General features: G+C 48.5%; 2 protein-coding genes across 4 annotated transcripts in view; both read left to right on the top strand.

The window, feature by feature from the left end:
- ERMAP (erythroblast membrane associated protein (Scianna blood group)) overlaps positions 1–12,955 on the top strand; it is a 46,916-nt gene extending 33,961 nt beyond the window's left edge. Inside the window, exons 8-13 of the mRNA XM_021096912.1 lie at positions 796–828; positions 2,932–2,952; positions 4,366–4,386; positions 4,481–4,507; positions 4,601–4,627; positions 9,156–12,955. Of these exons, the coding sequence (XP_020952571.1) occupies positions 796–828; positions 2,932–2,952; positions 4,366–4,386; positions 4,481–4,507; positions 4,601–4,627; positions 9,156–9,880 (854 nt within the window). The 3' untranslated portion in view covers positions 9,881–12,955. The remainder of the gene's footprint in view (positions 1–795; positions 829–2,931; positions 2,953–4,365; positions 4,387–4,480; positions 4,508–4,600; positions 4,628–9,155) is intronic.
- Positions 13,026–24,181, top strand: part of ZNF691 (zinc finger protein 691) — a 55,991-nt gene continuing 44,835 nt past the window's right edge. Inside the window, exons 1-3 of one of the 3 annotated variants that reach the window (XM_003356494.4) lie at positions 13,111–13,166; positions 15,850–16,048; positions 17,251–23,551. In XM_003356494.4, the coding sequence (XP_003356542.1) occupies positions 16,025–16,048; positions 17,251–18,117 (891 nt within the window). In that variant the 5' untranslated portion in view covers positions 13,111–13,166; positions 15,850–16,024 and the 3' untranslated portion in view covers positions 18,118–23,551. Of the gene's footprint in view, positions 13,167–15,849; positions 16,049–17,250; positions 23,552–24,181 lie in introns of those variants that run through there. The other 2 variants (XM_005665506.3, XR_002345245.1) reach the window with 2 other exon arrangements.

Below are 24,181 nucleotides of genomic sequence, written 5' to 3'. Positions count from 1 at the left end.
TGTGAACTCATGGCTTGATCTTATTCTGGGGCCGTCACGTAGGTCTAACGTGGGGGATGCTTTTATTCGTTTGACGAATAATTGATAATTGTCTACTAAGTGGTGCAGACGGTACAAGATGTTGGGGACACAACGGTGAGTGAGAGCAGACACAGTCTTTGCCTTCTCGGAACCTTCAGTCTAGTCAGGAAGGTACACCCGAATTACATAATGACACAGATAAATGTGTGCAAATGACACAGAACACCGATGGCGTTCTGAAGGCCAGGAAGATGGTGACCAGGTGGGAGCAGTCCAACGGCAGGGAGGGAAGCAGGGGCGCAGAGGAAGTGATGTTTGATCTGGGGTCGGCCAGGCATGGGGGAAGGGGAAGAGAAAACCAGCCCCCACAGAAAGAACAAAGGGCCGTGGTGCAGAGGTGAGGGGACGGGGGCAGAGGCTGACGCGGCAGACACAGGCAGGGGCCAGCTTGCGAGGCTTTGTAGATCGTGGGAGTATTTTCATCTTTCTCCTGGGATTAGTGGTGAAGCTGTGAGTGGGCTACCCCGGCCAGAACGGTGCTTCCAGAAAGCTCTCTATGGCTGCTGTGTTGAGAGGAGACCAGAGGGGATGAGACGAAACATGGGGCAATTTGGGCCGCTCTGTCTGGTGTCCCGGTGAGAGAAGGTGAGGGCTGGATCAGGGCGATGGAGCGGGGATGGATGTGGACGAGCTCCAGAGCCGCAAACTCCGCAGGAAGCAGGGACCTCCACGTGATGGCACAGAATCTCATTTCCTTTTCTTTCCTTCCTCTAGAAAATCTTCTCTCAGACCATGCCAAAGAAAAAGGTAATTGTAGATACAGGATAAGGGCAGGGAACAAATGACGTGTTTTTCCTCCTTCTACGTAAATGCCGACAGCTTGTTGCTGCAAGACAATGTACACGCAGCGTATGGGTGTACACACACACACACACACACACACACACACACACATATCCTCTGTTATTATTATTGGAATTTACGTTCCATTATCACGGGTTAGAGGGTTGGCAGCAGTGGGTGAAGGGATGCCTGTGCTCAAAATTCATAGGTCTGAAAAAAACCTTCGTGGGTCTGGATCGCCGTGAACTCCCTTCACTGGCTTTTCCGCCAGTTGCATAAAGAGAAGACCCACGTGCTATTTAAAAACACATGAAGATGCTCACATGGGATGTGTGAGACTCTCAGGGATCCAGGAACCTTTGCACTGACAGAGGCAGGAGGATACAGGGAGGGCCACAGCCTCTGGGCTCCGCAGCGCCTGGCTCTGGTCTGCCACTTCCTGGCCTGGGTTAAGTCACTGCACTGCCCTGAGCTTTGGTTTCCTCATCGGGAAAACGGGGATTATGTCTCCTCCCCTGATTATTTTCAGGATTAAAAAAACCCAGCTTTATAAAAAGAACCCCTCCTATGATAGTGCCTGAAACCTTTCCCTTCTTACCGTTTTGTCCTCGTCAATTGAATGCTTGCTCTGGGCCACTGGGGGTAGAAGACAGCCACTCCGGGTACGAAAATGGGTGGGGCTCTGCCCTTCGAGAGTCTGGCTGGGAAGACAAGTCTCTGGCTCAGGACTGGCTTCACTTGCGCTGGTTTCGGCATCTCTCCTCTCCCCGTCTCACATCTCGCCCGGGCCAGTTAAAGTGTGAGGTGCACACCTCAGGGACGCCATGACCATTCTGTCCTAGAAGGCAGGGAACGGTGTGGGCCGAGGCCTCCACCTAGGAACTGGGCGGGTGCAGGGTTTTTGTTTTTGCTTTTTAGGGCCACACTCGCGGCATACGGAGGTTCCCAGGCTAGGGGTCGAATCGGAGCTACAGCTGCCGGCCTACCCCACAGCCACAGCCACGCCAGATCTGAGTCGCATCTGTGACCTACACCACAGCTCACAGCAATGCTGGATCCTTAACCCACAGAGGGAGGCCAGGGATCAAACCCACAGCCTCATGATTACTAGTCGGATTTGTTTCTGCTGCGCCACGATGGAAACTCCCCCAGACGTAGGTTTGAATCCTGCTGCCTCCTTGGCCACTTAGTAGCTGATAATCTGGACACATTTCCACGTCCCTCGGAGCCTCAGGCCACCACCCTGTAAACAGGGAGTAAGAATGATCCGCGCCCACCTTGTTGAGCAGACTCAGGACACAATGAATGGAGGCCCTTGGTGGTGGAGATGATCAAAATAAGCCATAAACTTGTTAGGCGCCATATCATACTCAGCTTCATTGCCCCAAAGCCCGATACCTAACACATGCCCAGCCCTCAGCCCAGAGTCTGGCAGTGAACTCAACTGTGGAATTTCAACTCTGTGGTGGGGCCAAGGCTAAGGGGGAGTGTGGGTGCATGAGCCTTCCAGAGAAGCTGCAAGCACTCCCCCAAAGCACAGAAGCGCGTGCATATGTCCCCAAACCTTCTGGGGTTTCCGCATTTGTGTCTATGCCGTACACTGGGCGGTTACTGCAGAGACTCACAGAGCATGTCAGGAAGTCCATGGCGGCCTTCGCTAGTTTTGTACCAGAGACATTATAAGCAGTTATAAGAGGACAATGAGGCATACACACTCGTGGACATCCAGGTGCAAATATACGGAAACTCTCCTACCAACAGTGGAAATGACACCAGACAGACAGAAGGGAGGGAAGAGGAACCGAAGCTCCGGCTGGCCCAGGTCATCCGGAAGGCGGCACCAGCCCCTGCGGATTCTCCCGTCTGCCTTTGGGAGATGTGACTGGCTTTGGGTCACATAGAGTTGTCAGCATCTTTTCCACCAGGGAGGGGCGTGCGCGCGTGCGTGCGTGCGTGCGTGCGTGCGTGCGTGTGTGTGTGTGTGTGTGTGTAGCGATGAGCCAGCCTGGGCCCCAGGGATAAGGCCACGAGAATCTGCTCACTTGTGTTCCTTTCTCTGTTTTTTAGGAAGACTCCGTAAAGCCCTCAGTAAGTCCTGCTTCTCATCTGTGGTGCCCCCTCCTCTGCTGACAGCTTTGCTCAGATTCACCTCCTGGGCAGAAGAGAGGGGTGGAGGGTACTTCAAGCCATGAAGGTTGGGGATTTCTTGGCTCTCTAAGGCCTCTTTTTTTTCTCAATTATTCCCCACTCCTCTTTCCTTCACAATTGTTACTAATTTCTAAATAGGAATTTTTTTTTTTTTTGTCTTTTTGCCATTTCTTGGGCTGCTCCCGCAGCATATGGAGGTTCCCAGGCTAGGGGTTGAATCAGAGCTGTAGCCACCAGCCTACACCAGAGCCACAGCAACTCAGGATCCGAGCCACGTCTGCAACCTACACCACAGCTCATGGCAACGCCGGATTCTTAACCCACTGAGCAAGGCCGGGGATCGAACCTGCAACCTCACGGTTTCTAGTTGGATTCGTTAACCACTGCGCCACGATGGGAACTCCTGGGGTTGTTGTCATGAAGAGGTTCTCATACATGAAAGGGGGGAGAAGCACTGCTCCCTGTATCAGTTTAGTGAGGCTCCATCTAACGTGGATCCCTCTAAGGGAACCTCACACCTGAGTGATAGAAGGATCTCCCAGACAGCTTCGCCTAGGCAAGGTACCTCTCTTCTTGCTGAAACATTTCCGCAGCACATGGCGGTCCCCCAGCCAGGGATTGAACACGTGCCACAGCAGGAACCAGAGCCATAGCAGTGCCAATGCCAGATTCTTGACCCGCTAGGCCATGAGGGGACTCCAGACATTTCCCATTTATGGAGTTCCCGTCGTGGCTCAGTGGTTAATGAATCCAACTAGGAACCATGAGGTTGCAGGTTCCATCCCTGGCCTTGCTCAGTGGGTTAAGGATCCAGCGTTGCCATGAGCTGTAGTGTAGGTCGCAGATGCGGCTCGAATCCAGCATTGCTGTGGCTGTGGTGTAGGCCGGAGGCTACAGCTCCGATTGGACCCCTAGCCTGGGAACCTCCATGTGCCGCGGGTCCTGCCCTAGAAAAGACAAAAAACAAACAAAACCCAAAAAAACAACCGCCCCAAATCCTCCGACTTATTTGATTTTACATAGTGGAAATTCAGTGATCGTTTCAAACGAACTTATATTTCATCCTTGTCTCGCCACATCTGCTGTGTTGCCATCGCTCACGTGTGTGAGACGTGTTGCTTATTCAGTCTGCAGTTCGGGTCTGGCTCCCCGAGGAACGTGCTGACCCTCTGCAGTACCTCTGGGCACCCCCGGGCCCAGGGCTGGGACCACGGCCTTGGCAGACACTGTCGTAGGGAGTTCAGGGAATTGCTAGTGAGGCTCTGATCTGGAGCGGCGGGCGGGATGGGACTGGAGCATCGCAGGCGTGGAGAGGCCCTCATTCTGATTTGTCGAACTGTTTTTACTCTTTAGAGAAACTCCGGAGTGAATTGAGTAAGTTCCCCTGTTCTTACAACTTCCAGACCACCTTGCCTCCTGTGATTCTGTTTCCGGGGGTAGCTCATTCCTCTTGTCCTTTCTTTCCTAGAGTTAAAAAGAGCTGCCGCAGACTCAGGTGAGAGGTCCTTTCCCTGTCTCCCCATCTCCACCTGCACCAGGAGGCCTCCGTTTCTCCGTCGCTTTCACAGTCCCGTTTTCTGTCTTTCAGGCTGGAGAAGTGCCCGGCTACACTTTGGTGAGTACATGAGTCAAATGGATCCACCTTTCAGAGCCCATTGCTCGGTGCCTTGGGAATGCAGGGCGTAGTTAAAAAAAATTTTTTTTTAAAGTGGAAACTGTTTATCTGCTAATCACAATGTTGAAATCTTTCATTTGTGGGGGCGTGTATCACATTTAGGTTCAGAAAGTCTTCCTTCTTTTATTTATTTATTTATTTATTTATTTATTGTCTTTTTGCTATTTCTTGGGCCGCTCCCACGGCATATGGAGGTTCCCAGGCTAGGGGTCCAATCGGAGCTCTAGCTGCCAGCCTACACCAGAGCCACAGGCAACACCAGATCCTTAACCCACTGAATGAGGCCAGGGGTCAAACCCACATTCTCGTAGATACTAGTCAGGTCTGTAACCCGCCGAACCGCAACGGGAACCCCATCCCTTTTTCAGAACACTGATAAATATTTGGTTTGATTTTCTTACGGGTTTTCTATGATTTAAAAAAATTTTTTAGATTAAAGTATAGTTGATTTACAATGTTGTTAGTTCCAGGTGTACAGCAAAGTGATTCAGTTACATATACATATATATCTTTTTCTTCAGATTCCTTTCCTTTCTATGTTATTACAAAATTTTGAGTATAGTCCTCTGTCCTTGTTGGTTTTCTATTTTGTATATGGTAGTATGTACATGTTAACCCCCAACTCCTAATTTACACCTCCCTTCCTTTCCCTTGGGTAATCATAAGTTTGTTTTCTATGTCTCTGGGTCTATTTCTCTTTTGTATATAAGTTCATTTGTATCGCTTTTTTAGATTCTACGTATAAATGATATCATATGATACCTGTCTTTATCTGGCTTACTTCACTTAGTATGATAATCTCTAGGTCCATGCATGTTGCTGCAAATGGCATTCCATTCTTTTTTATGGCTGAGTAATATTCCATGTGTGTATGTATGTGTGTGTGTGTGTGTATATATATATATATATAATATAGTACATCTTTTTAACATTACATTGTATATATATAGTACATCTTATTTATCCATTTATCTGTTAATGAACATTTAGGTTGCTTCCATGTTTTGGCTACTGTGAATAATGCTGCTATGAACATTGGGGTGCATTATCTTTTTGAGTTATAATTTTCTCCAGATATGTGCCCGGGAGTGGGATTGCAGGTTGATAGGGTGGTTCTATTTTTAGTTTTTTAAGGAACCTCTGTGCTGTTCTCCAAAGTGGTTTGTACCAATTTATATTTGCACCAGCAGTGTAGGTGGGGTCCCTTTTCTCCACACCCTCTCCAGCCTTTGCTATCTGTAGACTTTGATGATGGCCATTCTGGCTGATGTGAGGTGGTACCTCGTTGTAGATTTGATTCGCATTTCTCCAGTAATTAGTGATGGTGAGCATCTTTTCATGTGCCTATTGCATGTCTCCTTTGGAGAGAAGTCTGTTTAGATCTTTTGCTCATTTGAAAAATTTTTTTTGAATTTTTTTCTCTTTTTGTCTTTTTTCCAGGGCTGCACCCGCGGCATATGGAGGTTCCCAGGCTAGGGGTCTAATTGGAGCTGTAGCTGCTGGCCTACACCAGAGCCACAGCAATGCCAGATCCGAGCCGCATCTGCAACCTACACCACAGCCCATGACAACGCTGGATCCTTAACCCACTGAGCGAGGCCAGGGATGGAACCCGCAACCTCATGGTTCCTAGTCGGATTCATTAACCACTGAGCCACGACAGGAACTCCCCATCTTCTGCTCATTTTTTTTTTTTTTTGTCTTTTGTCTTTTTGTCTTTTGTTGTTGTTGTTGTTGCTATTTCTTGGGCCGCTCCCGCGGCATATGGAGGTTCCCAGGCTAGGGGTCGAATCGGAGCTGTAGCCACCGGCCTACACCGCAGCCACAGCAACTCGGGATCTGAGCCACGTCTGCAACCTACACCACAGCTCACGGCAACGCTGGATCGTTAACCCACTGAGCAAGGGCAGGGACCGAACCCGCAACCTCAGGGTTCCTAGTCGGATTCGTTAACCACTGCGCCACGACGGGAACTCCTGCTCATTTTTTGAGTTTTTGTTTTGTTTTGTTTTGTTTTGTTTTGTTTGGTATTGAGCTGTATGAGCTGTTTGTGTATTTTGGAGATTAATCCCTTGTTGGTTGCATCATTTGCAAATATATTCTCCCATTCTATAGGGTATCTTTTCAGTTTGTTTCATTTTGTTTATGCTGTGCAAAGGTTTTTAAGTTTAATTAGGCCCCATTTGATTATTTTTGTTTTTATTTCCATTACTCTAGAAGACAGATCCAAAAAGATAGTGCTGTGATTTATGTCAAAGAGTGTCCTGCCTATGTTTTTCTCTAGGAGTTTTATAGTATCAGTCTTACATTTAGGTCTTTAATGTGTCTTGAGTTTGTTTTTGTGTGTAGTGTTAGAGAATGTTCTAATTTCATTCTTTTACATGTAGCTGTCTGGTTTTCCCAGCAGGGGTTTCTGTGATTTTTTGAGATTTTTCTTAAGTTCCGTGGTATTTTACCTTTGTGACTTGTCTGCTCCCGTCCTAGTCTGGCTAGTTTTTGACTTGTGAGGGTTTCTTTTCTTTTTTCTTTTTAGGGCTGCGCCTGCCACATATGGACGTTCCCAGGCTAGGGGTCAAATTGGAGCTGCAGCTGCCAGCCTACACCACAGCCACAGCAATGCCAGATCTGAGTTGATGTGGCACCCTGTGCCACAGCCTCTGCGGCAACACCAGATCCGTAACCCTCTGATCGAGGCCAGGGATTGAACTCGTATCCTCATGGACACTGTGTCGGGTTCCTAACCTGCTGAGCCACAATGGGAAGTCCATTTTTTTTTTTCCTGTGTTATCTCTTGGTCATAATTTTTCACAAAATACTTTTCTGAGTTTTTCATTTGCATCGTAATTTCCTTACTGTATTTTTTTTAATGAGTGTTTTATTTTTCTGAGGTCGGAACTTTTCATCTTTTCTGGTGTAGTCTCTTCTGTGCTTCCAGGTGGGGCAGTCTTTCGTTTCCTACTGCCGAACAGACAGCCGGAGCTCCTGTCTCTTTCTGCACAGCTGCCGTATCCCTCTCTCTCTGAAGATCAGTTTTCTTAGGGGGTGGTGATTGAGATTCTCAGAGAAGGGAGTGAGTGGAGCAGATGTTCCGACAATAGAGACTACAAAAACGTTTCATGGTTTGAAAAGATTTGCGCACCTTTTTTTCAGTTCGTTCCTAAATAATTTGTGTTTGTCTGGTTGCTCTTTGAGCAGGATACGGTTATTGTCACTGCTTTGCAATCCTGTTCCATTTTCCAGGCTGCTCCCCTCCTCCTTCCATTCGCAAGGTTTTCCTTGAGGCAGGTACAACAGAATAGATGCATCTGCCACTTAAGGACACACCGAGGCACCTGGGCTGGTGTTCAGGGAACTCACAAACCCTTTCACGCTCACAGTCTGGCTCGTTCCCACTGCTTTGACTGAATATGCTGGTTATGGTTTTAAGTCTCCAGGAAGAGCCTGTTTTCTGAACTTGGGGAAGCAGGGAGACTCATCGTGAGCCTCATAATCCACAATTTTAAGGAAGATTCTGTCTATGTTGATATTTTTGGCGCTGCGCCCGCAGCATGTAGAAATTCCCGGGCCAGGGATTGAACCCAAGCCACAGCAATGACAATGCCGAGTCCTTAATCACTAGACCACCAGGAAACTCCCGATATTAATATTTTAGTATTTACTTATTTATTTTGTTTTTTAGGGCTACACCTGCAGCATATGGAAGTTCCCAGGCTAGGGGTAGAATTGGAGCTACAGCTGCTGGCCTACGCCACAGCCACAGAAACAGTGGGATCTGAGCCATGTCTGCAACCTACACCACAGCTCGCAGCAATGCCAGATCCCTGACCCAATGAGCGAGGCCAGGGATTGAACGCACGTCCTCATGGATGTTAGTCGGATTTGTTTCTGTTTCCTCTGCGCCACCGTGGGAACGCCTATTAACCTTTTAAAGTAATGACTATAAGCAAGAATATAGCTGGGAAAATGAGCATCGACCACTCACCGTGTGAACAGGTCATGTCTCATGCATTAGCTTATCGAATTTGTACAACAGCCCTGCGACACAGGGGCTGCTATTATTCCCACTTTACTAAGGTTTGGAGGCGAGTAACAAGCCCAGGGTCAAACAACTAGCATGGGGCAGAGCTGGGACTCGAACATGCCGTCTGGCTCCTTGGGCGTCGCGTCAAAGCCTGTTCATTCTCACAGCTCTGATTCCGTTGGACCATCAAAGACAAAGGCAGTATTTCCTGAGGATGAAGGCAGCTTCACAGATGGGAGGCTTTCTCCTCTTTTGCTTAATGCCAGCACATCTGGGAAACTGGAAGACAGTTTTCTCTGGTTCCAGGACATGCGGGCATAAGGGCACCGTGACCTTGGGCCAGGGACAGTGGTTGCAGACCGAGAGCTGATGATTCCCCCCAAAGCTCCCCAGAGCTCCCTTGAGACCCAGGCTTCCCAAACCTCCCCTTTCTGTGCCTCTCTGCAGTGGCGGTGACCCTGGACCCAGACACGGCGCACCCCAAACTCATCTTGTCTGGGGACCGGAGATGCGTGAAGCTTGGAGACACGAGGCAGCCCGTGCTTGACAACCCGCAGAGGTTTGACTTCGTGGTCAGCATCCTGGGCTCCGAGCACTTCACGGCTGGCTGTCACTACTGGGAGGTGTCCGTGGCAGACAAGTCCAAATGGGCCCTGGGGGTGTGCAGTGAGTCCGTGAACAGGAAGGGGAAGGTCACCGCCTCGCCCGCCAACGGACACTGGCTCCTGCGGCAGAATCGCCAGGGTGAATACGAGGCGCTCACATCCCCGCCGACCTCCTTCCGCCTGAAGGAGCCCCCGCGCTGTGTGGGCGTCTTCCTGGACTATGAGGCCGGAGTGATCTCCTTCTACAACGTGACGGGCCGATCCCACATCTTCACGTTCACCCACAGTTTCTTCGGCCCCCTTCGCCCCTTCTTTGAGCCCTGCCTTCACGATGGAGGGAAAAACATCGCCCCTCTAGTCATCTGTTCTGAACTCCAGAAACTGGAGGAACCAACTGTCCCCAAGCCAGAAGAAAGAGGCCGTGCCAATGGAGACGTGGCGCTGGTGGTGGCCCCCTCCCTGCTCCCCGCTCAGGCCCCCGAGCTCGGCCCCCTCAGGGATGTGGTCCTGGCCTGGCCCTCTGACGTCACCCCAGCCCTTCAGGGGCTCAGCGTTCCTTCTTTTTAGGGAGGCGCCTCTTCACCTGCTCCTCGGACCCTCCAGCCCGGGGCCCAGGGCTTCAGCCTCCTGGCCCAGCACCTGACTTCCGGGCCATCTCTTCTCCTTTCCCCCAACCCAGGTCCCTTCGTGGTTTCTTCCTCCCACCTTTCTCCCAGGGCTCCCGTCTAAACCCTGTCTTCCTGCTGGGAACGCAACGTTCGCTCGCCTTGTCCTGGGAGAATTCCTAAAATCTAATGAACGACCGGATTAGGGTTAGGTGGCAGTGTTGGATGCGTGACACTGAGACACAGGGGCTCTCCACTTAGGCTGCTAGTCATCAAGTTATGATGCCCTGTCTTGACGGCTTAGGTATCCCGACAAGAATTGCTTTTCTCCTTCTCTCAGGTCAGGCCTCTGGTCCCCAAAGCCAGCTTTTTCAAGGTAAACCTGTCTGGATTACACAGCCTTCTTTCTTCTGGAACACGGGGCCGGGACCAGAGAGATTTTGTGAAAAGCCACCCTTTTCTGTTTCCTCAAAGTGTCTACGGCATCGTTTGGTGACATCCAGAGCTAATGGACATGTTTTCAAAGCTAACGTGGTGATAACCAGGTCTGGGAACTTTAAACGTGATGGCTGTAATCCTGAGAAACCCCCGGAATGCAGTCGGGAAGCTGGGAAACACGGCTTCAGACGGAGCGAGCGGCCCAGCTGTGTGCGTGCCCTTGAAAAGGCGGCCGTGGGTGAGGGATTCTGTGGCACTAGCCCCTTTGAACCCTCTTTGGGATTCAGAGAGGCCCACTAGAAAAAGGGGCAGTTTTCACTATCAACATAGAAGTTTTTTTCCCATTAAGACCATTCTATTGGAAGACCTGACTATTTGTGTAGCAAACAGCCTCTTAGGTGAGAGTACTGATTTCAAATAGGAAGTTGGTAGCCCAGGGGTGAGCATAAACTAATGAATCTGCTTTTTGGGTGGGGACTGCAGAAAGAGGCCTAGTCACACTGCATGTGGATCTGACCTCTTTGTGAAGATACTGGCTAGGCTGTGCCTTTGTGGATGGGCACACAGTTCTGCCCAACAGAAAATGGGTCTGTCTGTCAAAGGTTCTCCCTGTTGGTGCTGTATTAGGGGTCTCTAGAGAAACAGAGTATGTATAGCTACACATGGCCAGAAGACTATGTATAGTTGTTATGAGGAATTGGCTCACACAATTATGGAGGCTGGCAGGTCCCAAGATCTAGAGGGTTAGCCAGCAAGTTGGAGGCCCAGGTGAGCCAGTGGTTTAGCTCCCATCCAAGTCTGAAGGCCCAAGACCCACGAGACCTCATGGTATAATTCCGATTTGAAGGCTGAGAGGCTTGCGACCTAGGCAAAACCAATATTGCTGTTTGAGTTTGAAAGTAGGAAAAAGGTTGATGGTTCACTCAGTCTGAAGGCTGTTAGGCAGGAGGAATTTTCTCTTACTTGGAGGAGTGGTCAGCCTTTTGGTTCCATTCAGGCCTTCAACTGATTGGATCAGGTCTACCCACATTAGAGAGAGCAATCTACTGTCCCCTGGCTACCTACCAATTTGGATGTCAATCTCATCCAAAAACCCTTACAGAATTGCTCAGACTGATGTTTGACCAGATGTCTGGGCACCCCACAGCCCAGTCAAGGTGACACATATAATTAACTATCACAGCACCCAAGTGGAATTTGTCGTTTGCTTTTGTGCAGTCCTTAAATAAAAGTTTGGTATTCATCCTGTTATTTTCACTGTGAATCCGAAGTTGTGGGGAAAGGCTTTGGGCTAGCAGGAGGAAAGCATGTGATAGGATTGGTTTTTGGGCAGCCTTGATTCCACTCAGGTAAGTTTTACCCGCAGTTAAACATAAAGCCACAGTTTGCTTCTGAGTCTCTGCCTTCTTAGGATTTCATTTATATCAGTTTATAAAATAGTTGCAAATATGGGTCCTTTATATTTCCCTCATCCATATTCAGTTTCAAACATACTTTCGTGAGCATCCCAATCTTAAAATTGATTCACATTGTTCACACTGGCTGCACCCAAGAAAACTTAACAGCAGGAAAGAGAACTGACATTTGTGGAGGCAGAAGCTTTACATATATTAACTTATTTAATCTCTACAAAAATAATTCTGCCAGCAATTTTATAGGGGAAGGAAATAATGCTCTAAAGGGTTATGTAGTAGAACTGGGATGATAAATCTAGTGTTTCTAGCTCTGAAGATGATACTCCTCTTTTTGCACTGAACTACTCTGAAGATATGAAAGACCTGTAGAATTTTAGCCTACATATTCAATTAGACTTTTTTTTTTAAAGTTAAACCCGGAAAAAAAAAAAAAAAAACCCTAATCCTGGATATGCCTTAGTGGTCTTCTTGTGTCTGGATTGAGGAATGAACAGTCAGGTTTAATTTCAAAGCACCCAGAAAAATCCCTCTGCAGGGGCTTTGGAAAACTGAAGGTAGTTTCTTGGGCAGGAAACCTTTAGCTTCTCTGACAAATGGACTGGATTGGTTGATCTTTAAACCCTCTTCAGGGAAGACACAAATTAGGAGTATGGGATTAACAAATACAAACTGCTATACATAAAACAAAAACCCAACAAGTATTTACTGTATAGCACAGGGAATCATACAAAGTATTTTGTAATAACCTATAATTTTGTATAATCTGTAAACAACAACCCCAAATCACTATGCTGTACTCCCACGAAAGTAACAAACTATTACAAATAAACTATACTTGATATTGTTTATAGTCAATACAAACAAACAAACCAATAAATAGACCCCTTTCCGGTTCCACCATCCTTTGACTTTAAATTATGAACCTCAAGTGACGTGCAGAACTCTGGTTTCATGCGATGTCATCAAGGGTCAGAGTAAAGAAATTCTGAGTTCATGACCCCTTGGAGGTCATGAAGGTTAGGTCGACATATTCTACAACTTCCCAGACCGGTGGCCCTGCAAGCTGGGCTTTTAACGCTGGAGCGCAGAAGGAAATCCCAAGACCTTAAAGGGAACCCAGTTTCCATCACTAAATTCTAAACTTTACGAATTTCTTCTCCACGGCCAAAATCTTCGCAGAACTACAACTCCCAGCGGGCCACGCAGGAGGCCAAATCTTATTGGCAGCCTCGCCTGTGCGTTGCGGCATCCAGTGTAGCCAATAGAAAGGAAGGACAATCCTCAGGCACCAATCCTGAAGAGGCAGGGCGGGTCCTTTATGGGTTCCGGTTCCGGCTCCTCCCCCCCGGGGGCCAAACGAGGCGGCGCCGTCCCTGACCCAGCGGCGGGAGCGAGGTGGGTCGCGTTTGGGCCCGAGGACGCGGCGGGGAGGCGCGCATGGCTTCTCGGGGACCTGTAAAAGCACCTCCTTCCCTTTCACCGGGGCGTTGGTGCTCGGGTTTTGCTGCCCGGACCTTGTGGGGAGCAAGTGGGGCCCCACCCCCTGTTCCCTTCCCAGGGCCTGCATGGCCAGGCTGCTGGCCCCAAGCCCCTGCCCTCCCGCCCTAATCCTGTTGGCCTTTGAGTACTCCAGCCCCGCTGTCACTGACCGAACCTTTGGAGTCGGCCTCTCCTCTCGCACCCCTTCGGCCCTAACCCCGCCAGCAGCTCTGAACCCAGCTCGGGTCCTTGGGAGGACGCTTGTACCCTCAGACCCCGCCCCGCCACACACAACCGCGCCTCTTGGGCGGGTCCCCTGACCACCTCCTCGGACCCTCTAACTCTTTTGGTTAACTCTAACTCTGACCCCGTTTCCACCCCCGGTACGATTCCCTGTTCTTTAATGCATTTTCCCCGGACTTTCCAAACTCCTCCTTTCCCCATCCCACCCCCAGCTCTCGACTCCATCCTAAAGATCAAGCTTGGCCCTCCACCTCTAGTCCAGGCCTTTGGTCTTCGGCATCTGTGATGACCAGCCCCACCTTCTTGGCGCTTACGTCTTAGACCTGGTTCCTTTTCCACTCCCTCAATCCCTTCCACCCTTGGGCCTCCCTGTACCTCTGAGCCTCCTGGGAAGATAAGCTCCATGGGCCTCTTTCTCCGCTCCACTCTGAAATGTGATATGACAGTGCCTTTTTACTTTACCTGCCACTGTCTTCTCAGTAAATAGTGGGCTCCCCATCCCTGTCAGTCCCAACCTTGCTCACCCATCCCACAAGACGTGCCTCAAAGACTGCCTTTTCGGTGAAGCTAAGCTGCTCATCCTTGATCTTTAAAGGGAGTTATGCCTGTGTCATCAGACCTTCCCTGGCGTGTTGTTATTTCCTTCTTTCCTTTCTTCCTTCCCTCTTTCTCTCCTCTCCCTCCAATACTGGTGCCATGCTTAAAAGCACTGGCTTTTGAGTGATGGGCATGGGTCTCAGTCCTGCCGCTCCTAGTCCTGCTGTGTGCCCTTGGGCACATTACAGTGTCCCTGCTTCTCCTGGGACATAGCCTTCTACCCTGTATGACAGTTTCTGGAGTTCATGGCCTGTTCGATTGCACTGTACCATAAACTCTTTTAGGGTAGCGACTGTAATCCCAAGTCTTTTTCCTCTTATTTTGACCCAGCATTCAGCCCTGAGTAGAGTCAGAGTTTGATATATGCATCATAGGTTCTCAGAAGAGCAGGATTGGTAGTGAGTGGAGGCCATGGAGCTCATTGCATAAAGAGACATATTGGAGTCCAGAGCTCGGTGGGGTGGGCAGGGGTAGGAAGTGACTTAAGACCATGACCAGGAGTTCCCGTCATGGCGCAGTGGTTAATGAATCTGACTGGGAACCATGAGGTTGTAGGTTCGGTCCCTGCCCTTGCTCAGTGGGTTAAGGATCTGGCGTTGCTGTGAGCTGTGGTGTAGGTCACAGACGCGGCTTGGATTCCACGTTGCTGTGGCTCTGGCATAGGACGGTGGCTGCAGCTCCGATTAGACCCCTAGCCTGGGAATCTCCATATGCCGAGGGAGCGGCCCTAGAAAAGGCAAAAAGACAAAAAAAAAAAAAAAAAAAAAAAAAAAAAAAAAAGGACCATGTCCATTGACTCATACTTAAAACAGTTTCTGAGCAACAGGCCTTAACCTGGAGATATTTCCAAAAGGACCCAGTCCCTGCCCTCAAGTTGCTTATAAACTAAAAGTGGAAATACATGTAAACAGATCACTGTAAATCACGGTAAAAGCAAGTAGAGCATTCTGGGGATGCGCAGAGGAGGAAGGGGCAGGAACCAAGAGATTGCTAAGGAATAGGTGGGTGCAGACGGAGCTAAGTAAGCTTGAAGTGGGTTCTGGAAGTAGACCTGGCCTGCATTCAGTTCTTTCAGCAAATGTTTATTAAGGATCTGCTGTATATGAGTGCCACTACTCTAGGGGTTTGGTTACATTAATGAGTAAAACAAAGGACCTAGACCCTGTAGGACTTAGTTTTGTGTGTGTGTGTGGGGGGGGTGATAATAAATACTAAAAATTAGATGGAAGGTGAGAAGTTCTGTTGTGCGGGAGGACTGAGGTGTAGGGACCGGGTTGTAATGTTTAAAAGGATGGATGGTCAGGAAACAGTGAATAAGTACCAAGGCGTAAATTGTTTCTGATGTTTCCTTGCATTTTTGAAAGCGAAACCTATTATGGTTCCCATCACTTACCTAGAAGCTGGAAGAAGCACTCTCGTGGAAACTGATAAATTGTGGTTTGCCTGCCGTTGTTTTAAATGAGGTTTTATTAGAGCAGAGCCACGTCCAATCGTTCACGGGTTGTCTGTGGCTGCTTTTGTGGTATGCCGGCAGAGTGAGTAGTGGCAGCAGCGACGCGATGGCCCCAAATATTTGCTCAATGTTTACTCTCTGGCCCTTTACAGAGAAAGTTTGCTGACACCTATTTCTTAAAGATCTGAGGTGCTGTCCACTTCCCATTTTAGATTATGTATGGTTTTGCATCACTTTTTAATTAAAGTGTTTTTTCTTCCTAACGAGATCATGTATGGGTCTTTTGCATTCTTGCCTTCTTCACAGGGCTAGCATGTAACGTCTTCAGCAACTGTAACAGCAGCTGTCATTTCCTGAATGATGAGTCCACACCCACTTTGTCACACTGAGCACATCACAGGCATTTTCTCCAGCCAAGTCCTCAAGTGTTGGCCTGTATCACAGTTTCAGTGATGTGGGAGTTGAGGCTCCGAGGGGGCGAATGATTCGCTGCGTTATAACAACAGTACGTGCCACCCCTGGGATCCCACCTTAAATGCAGTCGCTGTCCCTTCCACTTCTCTTTGTTGCTGTTTTCTGCAGGTTTCTGCTGAGGAAGCAGTTGTCAGTCTTGTGTTTTCTGTCATCGGTGTTCCATCACAATCTGTGCTTCCCTCTCTCGCTTTGTTCATGCCGCCCTGTGTCGTGTCTCCTCCAGCCCACCCTGCTGTTTGAAATGCGGTTATTTAAGGCCCAGAGGAAACACCACTCTCTTCTTATCAGAGCTACTCTCTTCCTCTCATTCCCCGTCCTTGGCTGTAGGAACTCAAAGGAGTCTGTGCAGTTACTGATGTCTGCATAAGTAGGCCTTGTGCCAGGCACTGTGCGTGTGTGTAGTGTGAGAGCATACCGGGATGTGTGTTTGGTGTGTGATCGTGTAGCCATGTATGTGACTGTACGTGTGGGAGGGCTGTGTGTGGTGGGTGTGATACGTACGTGTGTGTCTGTATGACGCTGTGGTGTGTGTGTTGTGAGAATGGCTGATTGTATTTGGTGTGTGTGTATGTGTGTGTGTGTGAGGCTGAGTGTGGTGTGTGAGGGTGGAAGCGGGAACTCCTCCCAGTCAGCATGGGAGGAGGTCCTGGAGGACTCGGATGGTGCGGTGTGGGGGAAGGGAAGGGTGGCAGAACATTTAAGAGGATTCGCAGTTGGGCCTTGTAGACACCTAGGCAGCCTCAAGACATAGAGGTTCCGTTGTCCTCATTTTGAAAGCAGGTCAATAGCTAGACACTCCTAAGGCAGGCTTTTCAGAAAAGATGAAACATAATGGGAATTTCACTTCACTTATAGTTGGGCAGAATACTTGAATTCCTCCCACAGTGGAAGTTCCTCTACTTGCACGTGAATTAGAGCCCAGACTGTCACTGTTGAGTGGCCTGAGGAAACGTGACATTGTGCACATTACAGAAATACCATCTTGGGGGGGGGGTAGACAAAGCTGGGGCCTCCTTTTTGCTCTGGTGGGTAGCTTTAAATAGCTGTGGAAGGTTGTCCTTTGAAAGTTAGCAAGTAAAGGCATTCTCTCCAGGTATTCCAGTTAATTGAGTTCTTTCTGATGGATGCTTCCATGGGGAAGGGGTACACACCCCTTCAGCCAGAACAAAAGATTCCCTGGGGCCTGGCCGGACCCAAGGAATAAAGGTGTTGGCCATTTGTGTTCCTTCTCAGGGTTCAGAGATGGGCAGTGAGAAGGAGCAGAGTCCCGAACGGCACCTGCCTGAGGAAGGGGAACGGGGTAGTAAGCCGCGGAGCGTGGATGCCTCAGAGGGTTTTCGGATCCCAGATGGGGAGAAAGAGCACGGGCAAGAAAGCCTATCAGAGAGGCCACAAGGGGACCGTCGGAAAGAGCCCTGGCGGAGAGTCACTGTCCCCGCCCGAGAGCCAGATGTCCGCCCGGCTCCTCCGAGGCCAGAGGCCGACGAGAAGCCCTTTGTGTGTGCCCAGTGTGGCAAAACCTTCAGTAACACCTCCAACCTGAGAACACACCAGCGGATCCACACTGGCGAGAAACCTTACAAGTGTTCTGAGTGTGGCAAGAGCTTCTCGAGAAGCTCCAACCGCATCCGGCACGAGCGGATCCACCTGGAGGAGAAGCACTACAAGTGCCCCAACTGCGAGGAGAGCTTCAGGCGGCACTCGGACCTCACCACGCACCAGCAGGACCACCTGGGCAGGCGGCCGTTCCGCTGCGACCTCTGCAGCAAGAGCTTCGGCCAGAGCTCGGCGCTGGCCGTGCACTACCGGACCCACCTGGAGCCCGCGCCCTACATCTGCTGCGAGTGCGGGAAGAGCTTCAGCAACAGCTCCAGCTTTGGCGTGCACCACCGCACCCACACCGGCGAGAGGCCCTACGAGTGCGCCGAGTGCGGGCGGACCTTCAGCGACATCTCCAACTTCGGGGCGCACCAGAGGACCCACAGGGGCGAGAGGCCCTACCGGTGCACACTGTGCGGGAAGCACTTCTCCCGCAGCTCCAATCTCATCCGCCACCAGAAAACGCACCGGGGAGAGCAGGCTGGGAAAGGTTCCGGCTGAAGGAGGGCGAGGAGAAGGAGAACGCAGGGTGCGAGACCCCACCCCGAGTAGGAAGATCTTTAGGATCTGCTGCTGCCCCCTTGACCTTAAGCCCCTCTGCCCACTTTGGAGGTTGGTTTTCTGTCGCCTCTGAAGCCGGGATGTCCAGGAAGTCCTGAGAAGGGGCTCTGAGTGGGCACCCTGGCTCTCTCCCAGGCCAGTTTCTTGCTGTGGAAAGTCAGAGGTCCCCCTCTTGGCTGCTTCTCCGGGGGTGAAAGAAGTAGGGAAGGCTTAGTACCTGCTCATCATGAGATGAGGAAGCTAGGGAAGCGCTTGTGGCGTGAGCCTCCCCGTCTGGAGGTTGTCTGTATTGCAGGTGGACTGCCGAGGGCGGGCTGCAGTGGTCCACTAGGCCCCACCTCCTGTGCCCTGACTGGGGGGGGAGGAGCAGGGGAGGAAGGGGCCTCCTCGGTCGGGAGAAGTTTAGAAAGTTCCCTTTAGGAATGAAAGGGATCAAGGAGCCGTGTCCAGGGACCTTCACACTCCCCCGTGTTTGTGACTTGTCACCCCCACTCCAGCTTGCATCTGTTTCCCCAGAGTGACTAGCAGTAAAACCCTTTAATGAAAAGGACCCGTGCACTTATTTGGGGGCATCAAAGAAGTGGGGAGATGGTTGTGTTGCAGCCCCTCTGCGAGAGAGTTGAATGCCAAGAAAGATGGAATGGGTGGCTCTCTGAAAAGCAAAAGATAAGCAGCTCACGGGCCTGTGAGGAGCAAGGGAAAGGGAAGGAAGTGATACTGAGCATCTCCTGTGTGCCCTGGATTCTACAGGCCACGTTCACCGTCTCTATGTCATGTAGTTGTAGCAGCCCGCAAGGGAGTGAGATGAGCTGAGTAAGGAAAGGTGGAGCTAGAGTTCAACCCTGGGCCTCCCTTGAGTCTGAGCTGATGCTCTTTCACTGCACTCACCTCGGCTTCTGAAGGAGGAGCCTGGCACCAGTGATTCCCTGGAAGTGGGAGCTAGTGTGGCCTCTTGCTATGGCCCTGGACCCTTTGTTCTGTGGGACATCAGTGCCAAGCATGAGGACTTGGTGCACTTACTCTGTTGTTCAGCTTCTTTTACTTATTCTGTGCCTAGAAAAAAGACAGTGACAGAGAATAGAGGGGGAGGAGTGGGACTCGTTCCTGCAATGAGAGTCCTTGCTTTTAGTAACAATAGTTTAGTGCTCAAGGTTGGGACAGCTTGGTAGGGATCCTGCCTGGCTTCTTACCCTTCTGAGGGCCTGGCTCCACATGGCAGATTTCAGTGTTTTCTGCATGGAAGTTGAGTGTTCACTCAGATTTCCTTCAACAAGTACGAAAGACCCTTCTCTTCCTCTTCTTGCCAGTGTGAGGTCCTCTTCCAGAGGGAGGGGCTCTCCTCACTTGTAGCCAGTTGGCAGAGTGTGATTTTGGCACCACCATGACCTGACCTATCACATGGGATCCTGCCACCCACCCAGGGAGGGGTGTGTCAGGAGCTTTCCAGGCGTCCCATCGAGTCTCACCACAACGCTGGGAAGAATGACCCACACTTGACAGATGGAGAGACAGGCTTACCTGGCTAGTCAGTGGCAGGGTCAGAAATAGAACCTACTTCTGCCTAAACCCAAAGCCTGTATTTTTTCCAACAGTAAAAAGACTTTCCAAGTGATTCCCTGACATGAGTTGGGTACTTTTCCGTTTCCGAACCACTTTTATTTTGTATACATTTTCCTGCTCCTTGAAAATTTCCGTACAAAATACTTGAAACATGGAGTCCCCCAGACTTGCGTGTACGAATTGCTGCCTAGTAATAAAAATGGCGTCTAACACCGACTCAGTGCCAGTTGTTGTCCCACCTGCTATTTCCAGTCTCCGCGACTAGCGTGCAGGGTCGTAGCATCTCCATTTTCAAGACGAGGAAATTCTGAGGTTAGAGGACCTGACCTAACGGCGGAGCTGGGGTTCAAATCAGGCGGGTCTGATCCCAAGGCTGCTCTTTATTATGCTCCTGACCAGGCTAGGTCTGCGGGTCAGTCTGAGGCGCTTAGTGGCAGAGCCTTAGTGGCCATTGCTGTGACCTTTGGGGAGTCTGTGCTGCCAGTGAGACCCAGAACCTGCTTTGATTTTTGGACATTACTTGCCGGCCAATCTCACTTGTCCTTTCTGGACCAAGTTCTTCGGCTAGGTTTTCTGTGTTGGTCCAGGCTGAGTCCTAACTCGTCTGCTTATTCACTCTTGGACATGTGTGTGTGTGTGTGTGTGTGTGTGTCTGAGCTAATTTTCTTCATTTTCGCCTTGGCTCCCGTTCCCGCTTTCCCTTACCTTCTTCCTCCCTCCCTCCATCTTACTCTCTTCCTTGTAGTTACTGGGAATTCTGACAGTGAAGACGTGGCTCCTGTGTTCTCTCATGGGGGGTGGCTGCTAGGTTTCAACAGCAGCTAAACTCAGAAGTGGGCTGGTAAACTCCTGGCATGAGGACCACTCATAGTCTCCCTGCCTCTGGACTGAATTCCCCTAAAGCCCCTTCCCTCCCATCAACCTTATGGCCTACATGCAATTCGGTTTCCCCAAGATTTATTGAGCAGCTATTGCTGTGTCAGGAAGCAGGGAATTCTCCTTGCCTCACCTAAGGGAGTTTTAATTGGATGCCTGAGCGGGTCCAGAGCAGGGAGGGGAGGATGTGTGTTGGCGGGAGAAGGGAAGAGCTGTGCACACATAGTCTAAGTTCAGACCCTCTCTCTTCCCTCGGCCCTGGAGGCACTTGACCCCTGAACTCTCCCCCATGATAGGAAAGGTGCAAGGGACACCAGCATAGCCATAGACAGAGCCCAGCTTGTGTATTGGAACAGGCAGCCCCTCTGGTCTCTTTCTGCTCTGCATGTTCTGTGTTCCTTCTGCTACGAGAGTCCAGGTGAAAGGAGAGAGCCGCATGCACACTGACACACAAGACCTGTTGCCTACTCACCCCTTGGAATCAGGCATTTCCAGAATCTCTAGTCCACAGGGAACGTTAACCCATTACTGTCTGGGTAGCCACTCCTCACCAGCTCATCATCACAGTACCGTCGTGCAGGCAAATTATGGGATTGCTTTTGTCAGAACCTGGAAGAGAGCCCTGGAGCCAATCCTACACGGGTCTGGGTATGAGAAAATGGTGATGATAACAGTATTTACTACTTAAATATTTATGTGTTTTTGATTGAAGAATAGTTGATTTACGCCATTGTATGTATACACCACATCTTTATCCGTTCGTTGATGGACTTTTGGGTTGCTTCCATACCTTAGCAATTGTAAATGCTGCTATGAACATTGGGTGTATGAATATTTTTGAGTTATAATTTTCTCCAGATGTATGCTCCAGGAGTTGGATTGCAAGGTGACAAAAACAGCTCTATTTTTAGTTTTTAAAAGGAAACTCCATGCTGTTTTCTATAGTTTATATTTTGGATATTAACCCCTTATTGGTCACATCATTTGCACATATTTTCTTCCATTCTATAGATTGGTTTTCATTTTGTTGATGGTTTTCTTTGCTGTGCCAAAGCTTTAAGTTTAATTAGGTCCATTTGTTTATTCTTGCTTTCATTTCCTTTGTCTAAGGAGACAGATCCAAAAAAATATTGCTCTGATTTATATCACAGTGTGTCCTGCCTGTGTTTTCTTCTAGGAGTTTTATGGTTTCTGGTCTTGTATTTAGACCTTTAATCCATTTTGAATTTTTTTCTTTTGTATATGGTGTGAGAAAAATGTTCTAATTCCTTCTTTCACATGTAGCTGCTCTGTTTTCTCAGCACCACTTATTGAAGAGACTTTTCCATTTTATATTCTTGCCTCTTTCGTTATCGATTAATTGACCATAAGTACATGCGTTTATTTCTGAGTTCTGTGGTATAGTAGTGTCTTTAAAAATCCTAATAATAGCCTCAGAAGGATATGGGAAGATACTACCTCCAAAGAACAGGGTGCTAGTGGAAAGAAACCAATTGGAAAATTGGAAATAGCTTTTGGATATGATAACTAAAATAAGATATTCCAAGAAAAACACTTAGACGATAATATCAGGAAAAGCCCCCAAAATATAGAGCAAAAATACAGAAATAGGGAAAGGAGAAATAAAGGATACAGAAGGGTCACCTTCTTATTATAAAGACTGCTGATTGTCTTCCAAAATCTGTTCACCCATTTTATTGGGGGCTCTTAACCAACATTTCCCAGTCTCCTTTGCAGATAGGTATAATCATATAATTTAAATTCTTGCCAGTGGAAAACAAGCAGAAATGGTATATGACATTGCTGGGCCTAGACCTCAGGAAAGCAGTTATTCCTTCAAATAATTTTTTTTCCCCCTTTCAACAGCTGTAACATGTAGGAGCCCAGCTTTGAGGGTTGCAGACTTTACAATGTCTTAGTGTAGACTTGCCAGATAAAACACAGGATACCCAGTTAAAATTGAATTTCAGATAAACAATTAATCATTTTTGTATAAGTTTGTCCCAGATTTTGCATCTTAGTGGATGGCAGAGCAACAGGATGAAAAGAACTGAGTTCTTGAATTGAGCATGTAGCAACACGACCCCATTCACTTGGCTGCATATTTCACAACTGTTAGTGAGATCTTGAGAAACATACTTTTTTTTAATACTTCAAACCACGGTGTTGTTTGGTCTCTTTTTACAGCACCCCACCTTTCACCCTAATAATTAGATGTGAGTTTCTGCCATAAGACTGGCTCATCTTACCACATATGGTGTTCTGCTGTTGCCAGTGGTCATTTTACCTCCATATTTTAACATCTCTAAAATGGAAATTTGTCCAATAATTGATGCTATTTTAGGAAAATAAAATATTACAAGAAAGGAATAAAGCAGAAATCTCAGCAAGAGAATGCAATAGGAAGGACCAGCCTTCAGTTTTCAACAGAGACACTGACTTAGCAACAATATATGGACCAAAAATGCCTTATGAGAACTGCAGAAACCTACGAGCCGGCACAGCTGAACTTGGGTTGTTCTTCTGGGAGTGGGAAGAATAGTGGAATATGCATTGAGTGTTCTGGGTTTTAGAGGTCTGCCTGAGGGCTGGTTTCTGTCTTACCTGATTTGGGATACCAGTAGGAAGCCAAAACACTTGAGGTGCCACTGAGCACAACATACTTTTGGATGCTGCTGAATGAGGTTTGCTTGAGGCTGTAGCACCAGAGAACTTGCAGTACTACAGACAGACACTGGAGGGAGCAAGAGATTATGAAAAGGAAACCTGAAAAAAAAACCCAGCAAACCTTTCTAATGGAAAATTAGTTGCACAAGCTCTGAGAAGTTGCAAACACCAAAATGTGTTCAGAAGTCCCCAGAATCTCTAGTCAGGTTAATTATAAATGCCTTCCCCTGCCCAAAGCCAGTACATAAAAAAAAAAAAAAAAACAGGAAAATAACACATGAGCAAAGTGAGGCTATCAACGAAGAGAAACTAAAAATGTAACAAATTCTGGAGCTGCAGAAATACAATAACTGAATTGAAAATTTATTAGAATTCAACAACACACTTGGTCAAACAGAAGAACGAATCAGCAAACTCAAAAGAAGGCCATACGAAAAAAAAGAATGAAGAAAAGCGAAAGAAGCCTAAGGGACTTACTTATGGGATGCCACAGAGTAGACCCATATATGCATTATGGGAATTCCAGAAAGAGAAAGGAGAGAGAAAAGGACAGAGAGCTTATTTGAAGAAATACTGGCCAAAAAACTCTCCAAATTGAGGAAGGAAATGGACATCCAAATTCAAGACACTCAAGGATTTCAAGTGTGATGAATCCAAAGGGGTCCACACCAAGACACGTTACAATTAGACTGTCAAAAGTCAGAGACAGAATCTTGAAAGCAGCAAGAGAAAATCAAGCTATTACACACAAGGTAGCAATCATAGGATTATCAATGTATTTTCAGCAGAAACCTTGTAAACCAAAAGTTGAGTGGAATGATACATTTAAGGTGCTGAAAGAAAAACAACAACTGCCAACCAACAATACTAGAAAAATTGTCTTTCAAAATGAAAGATAAAA

The sequence above is a fragment of the Sus scrofa genome, chromosome 6 (assembly GCF_000003025.6).
Source record: "Sus scrofa isolate TJ Tabasco breed Duroc chromosome 6, Sscrofa11.1, whole genome shotgun sequence".
Classification (NCBI taxonomy): Eukaryota; Metazoa; Chordata; class Mammalia; order Artiodactyla; family Suidae; genus Sus; species Sus scrofa.
The sequence above is the reverse complement of the archived record's forward strand: the minus strand, read 5'-3'. Positions and strand labels throughout refer to the sequence as shown.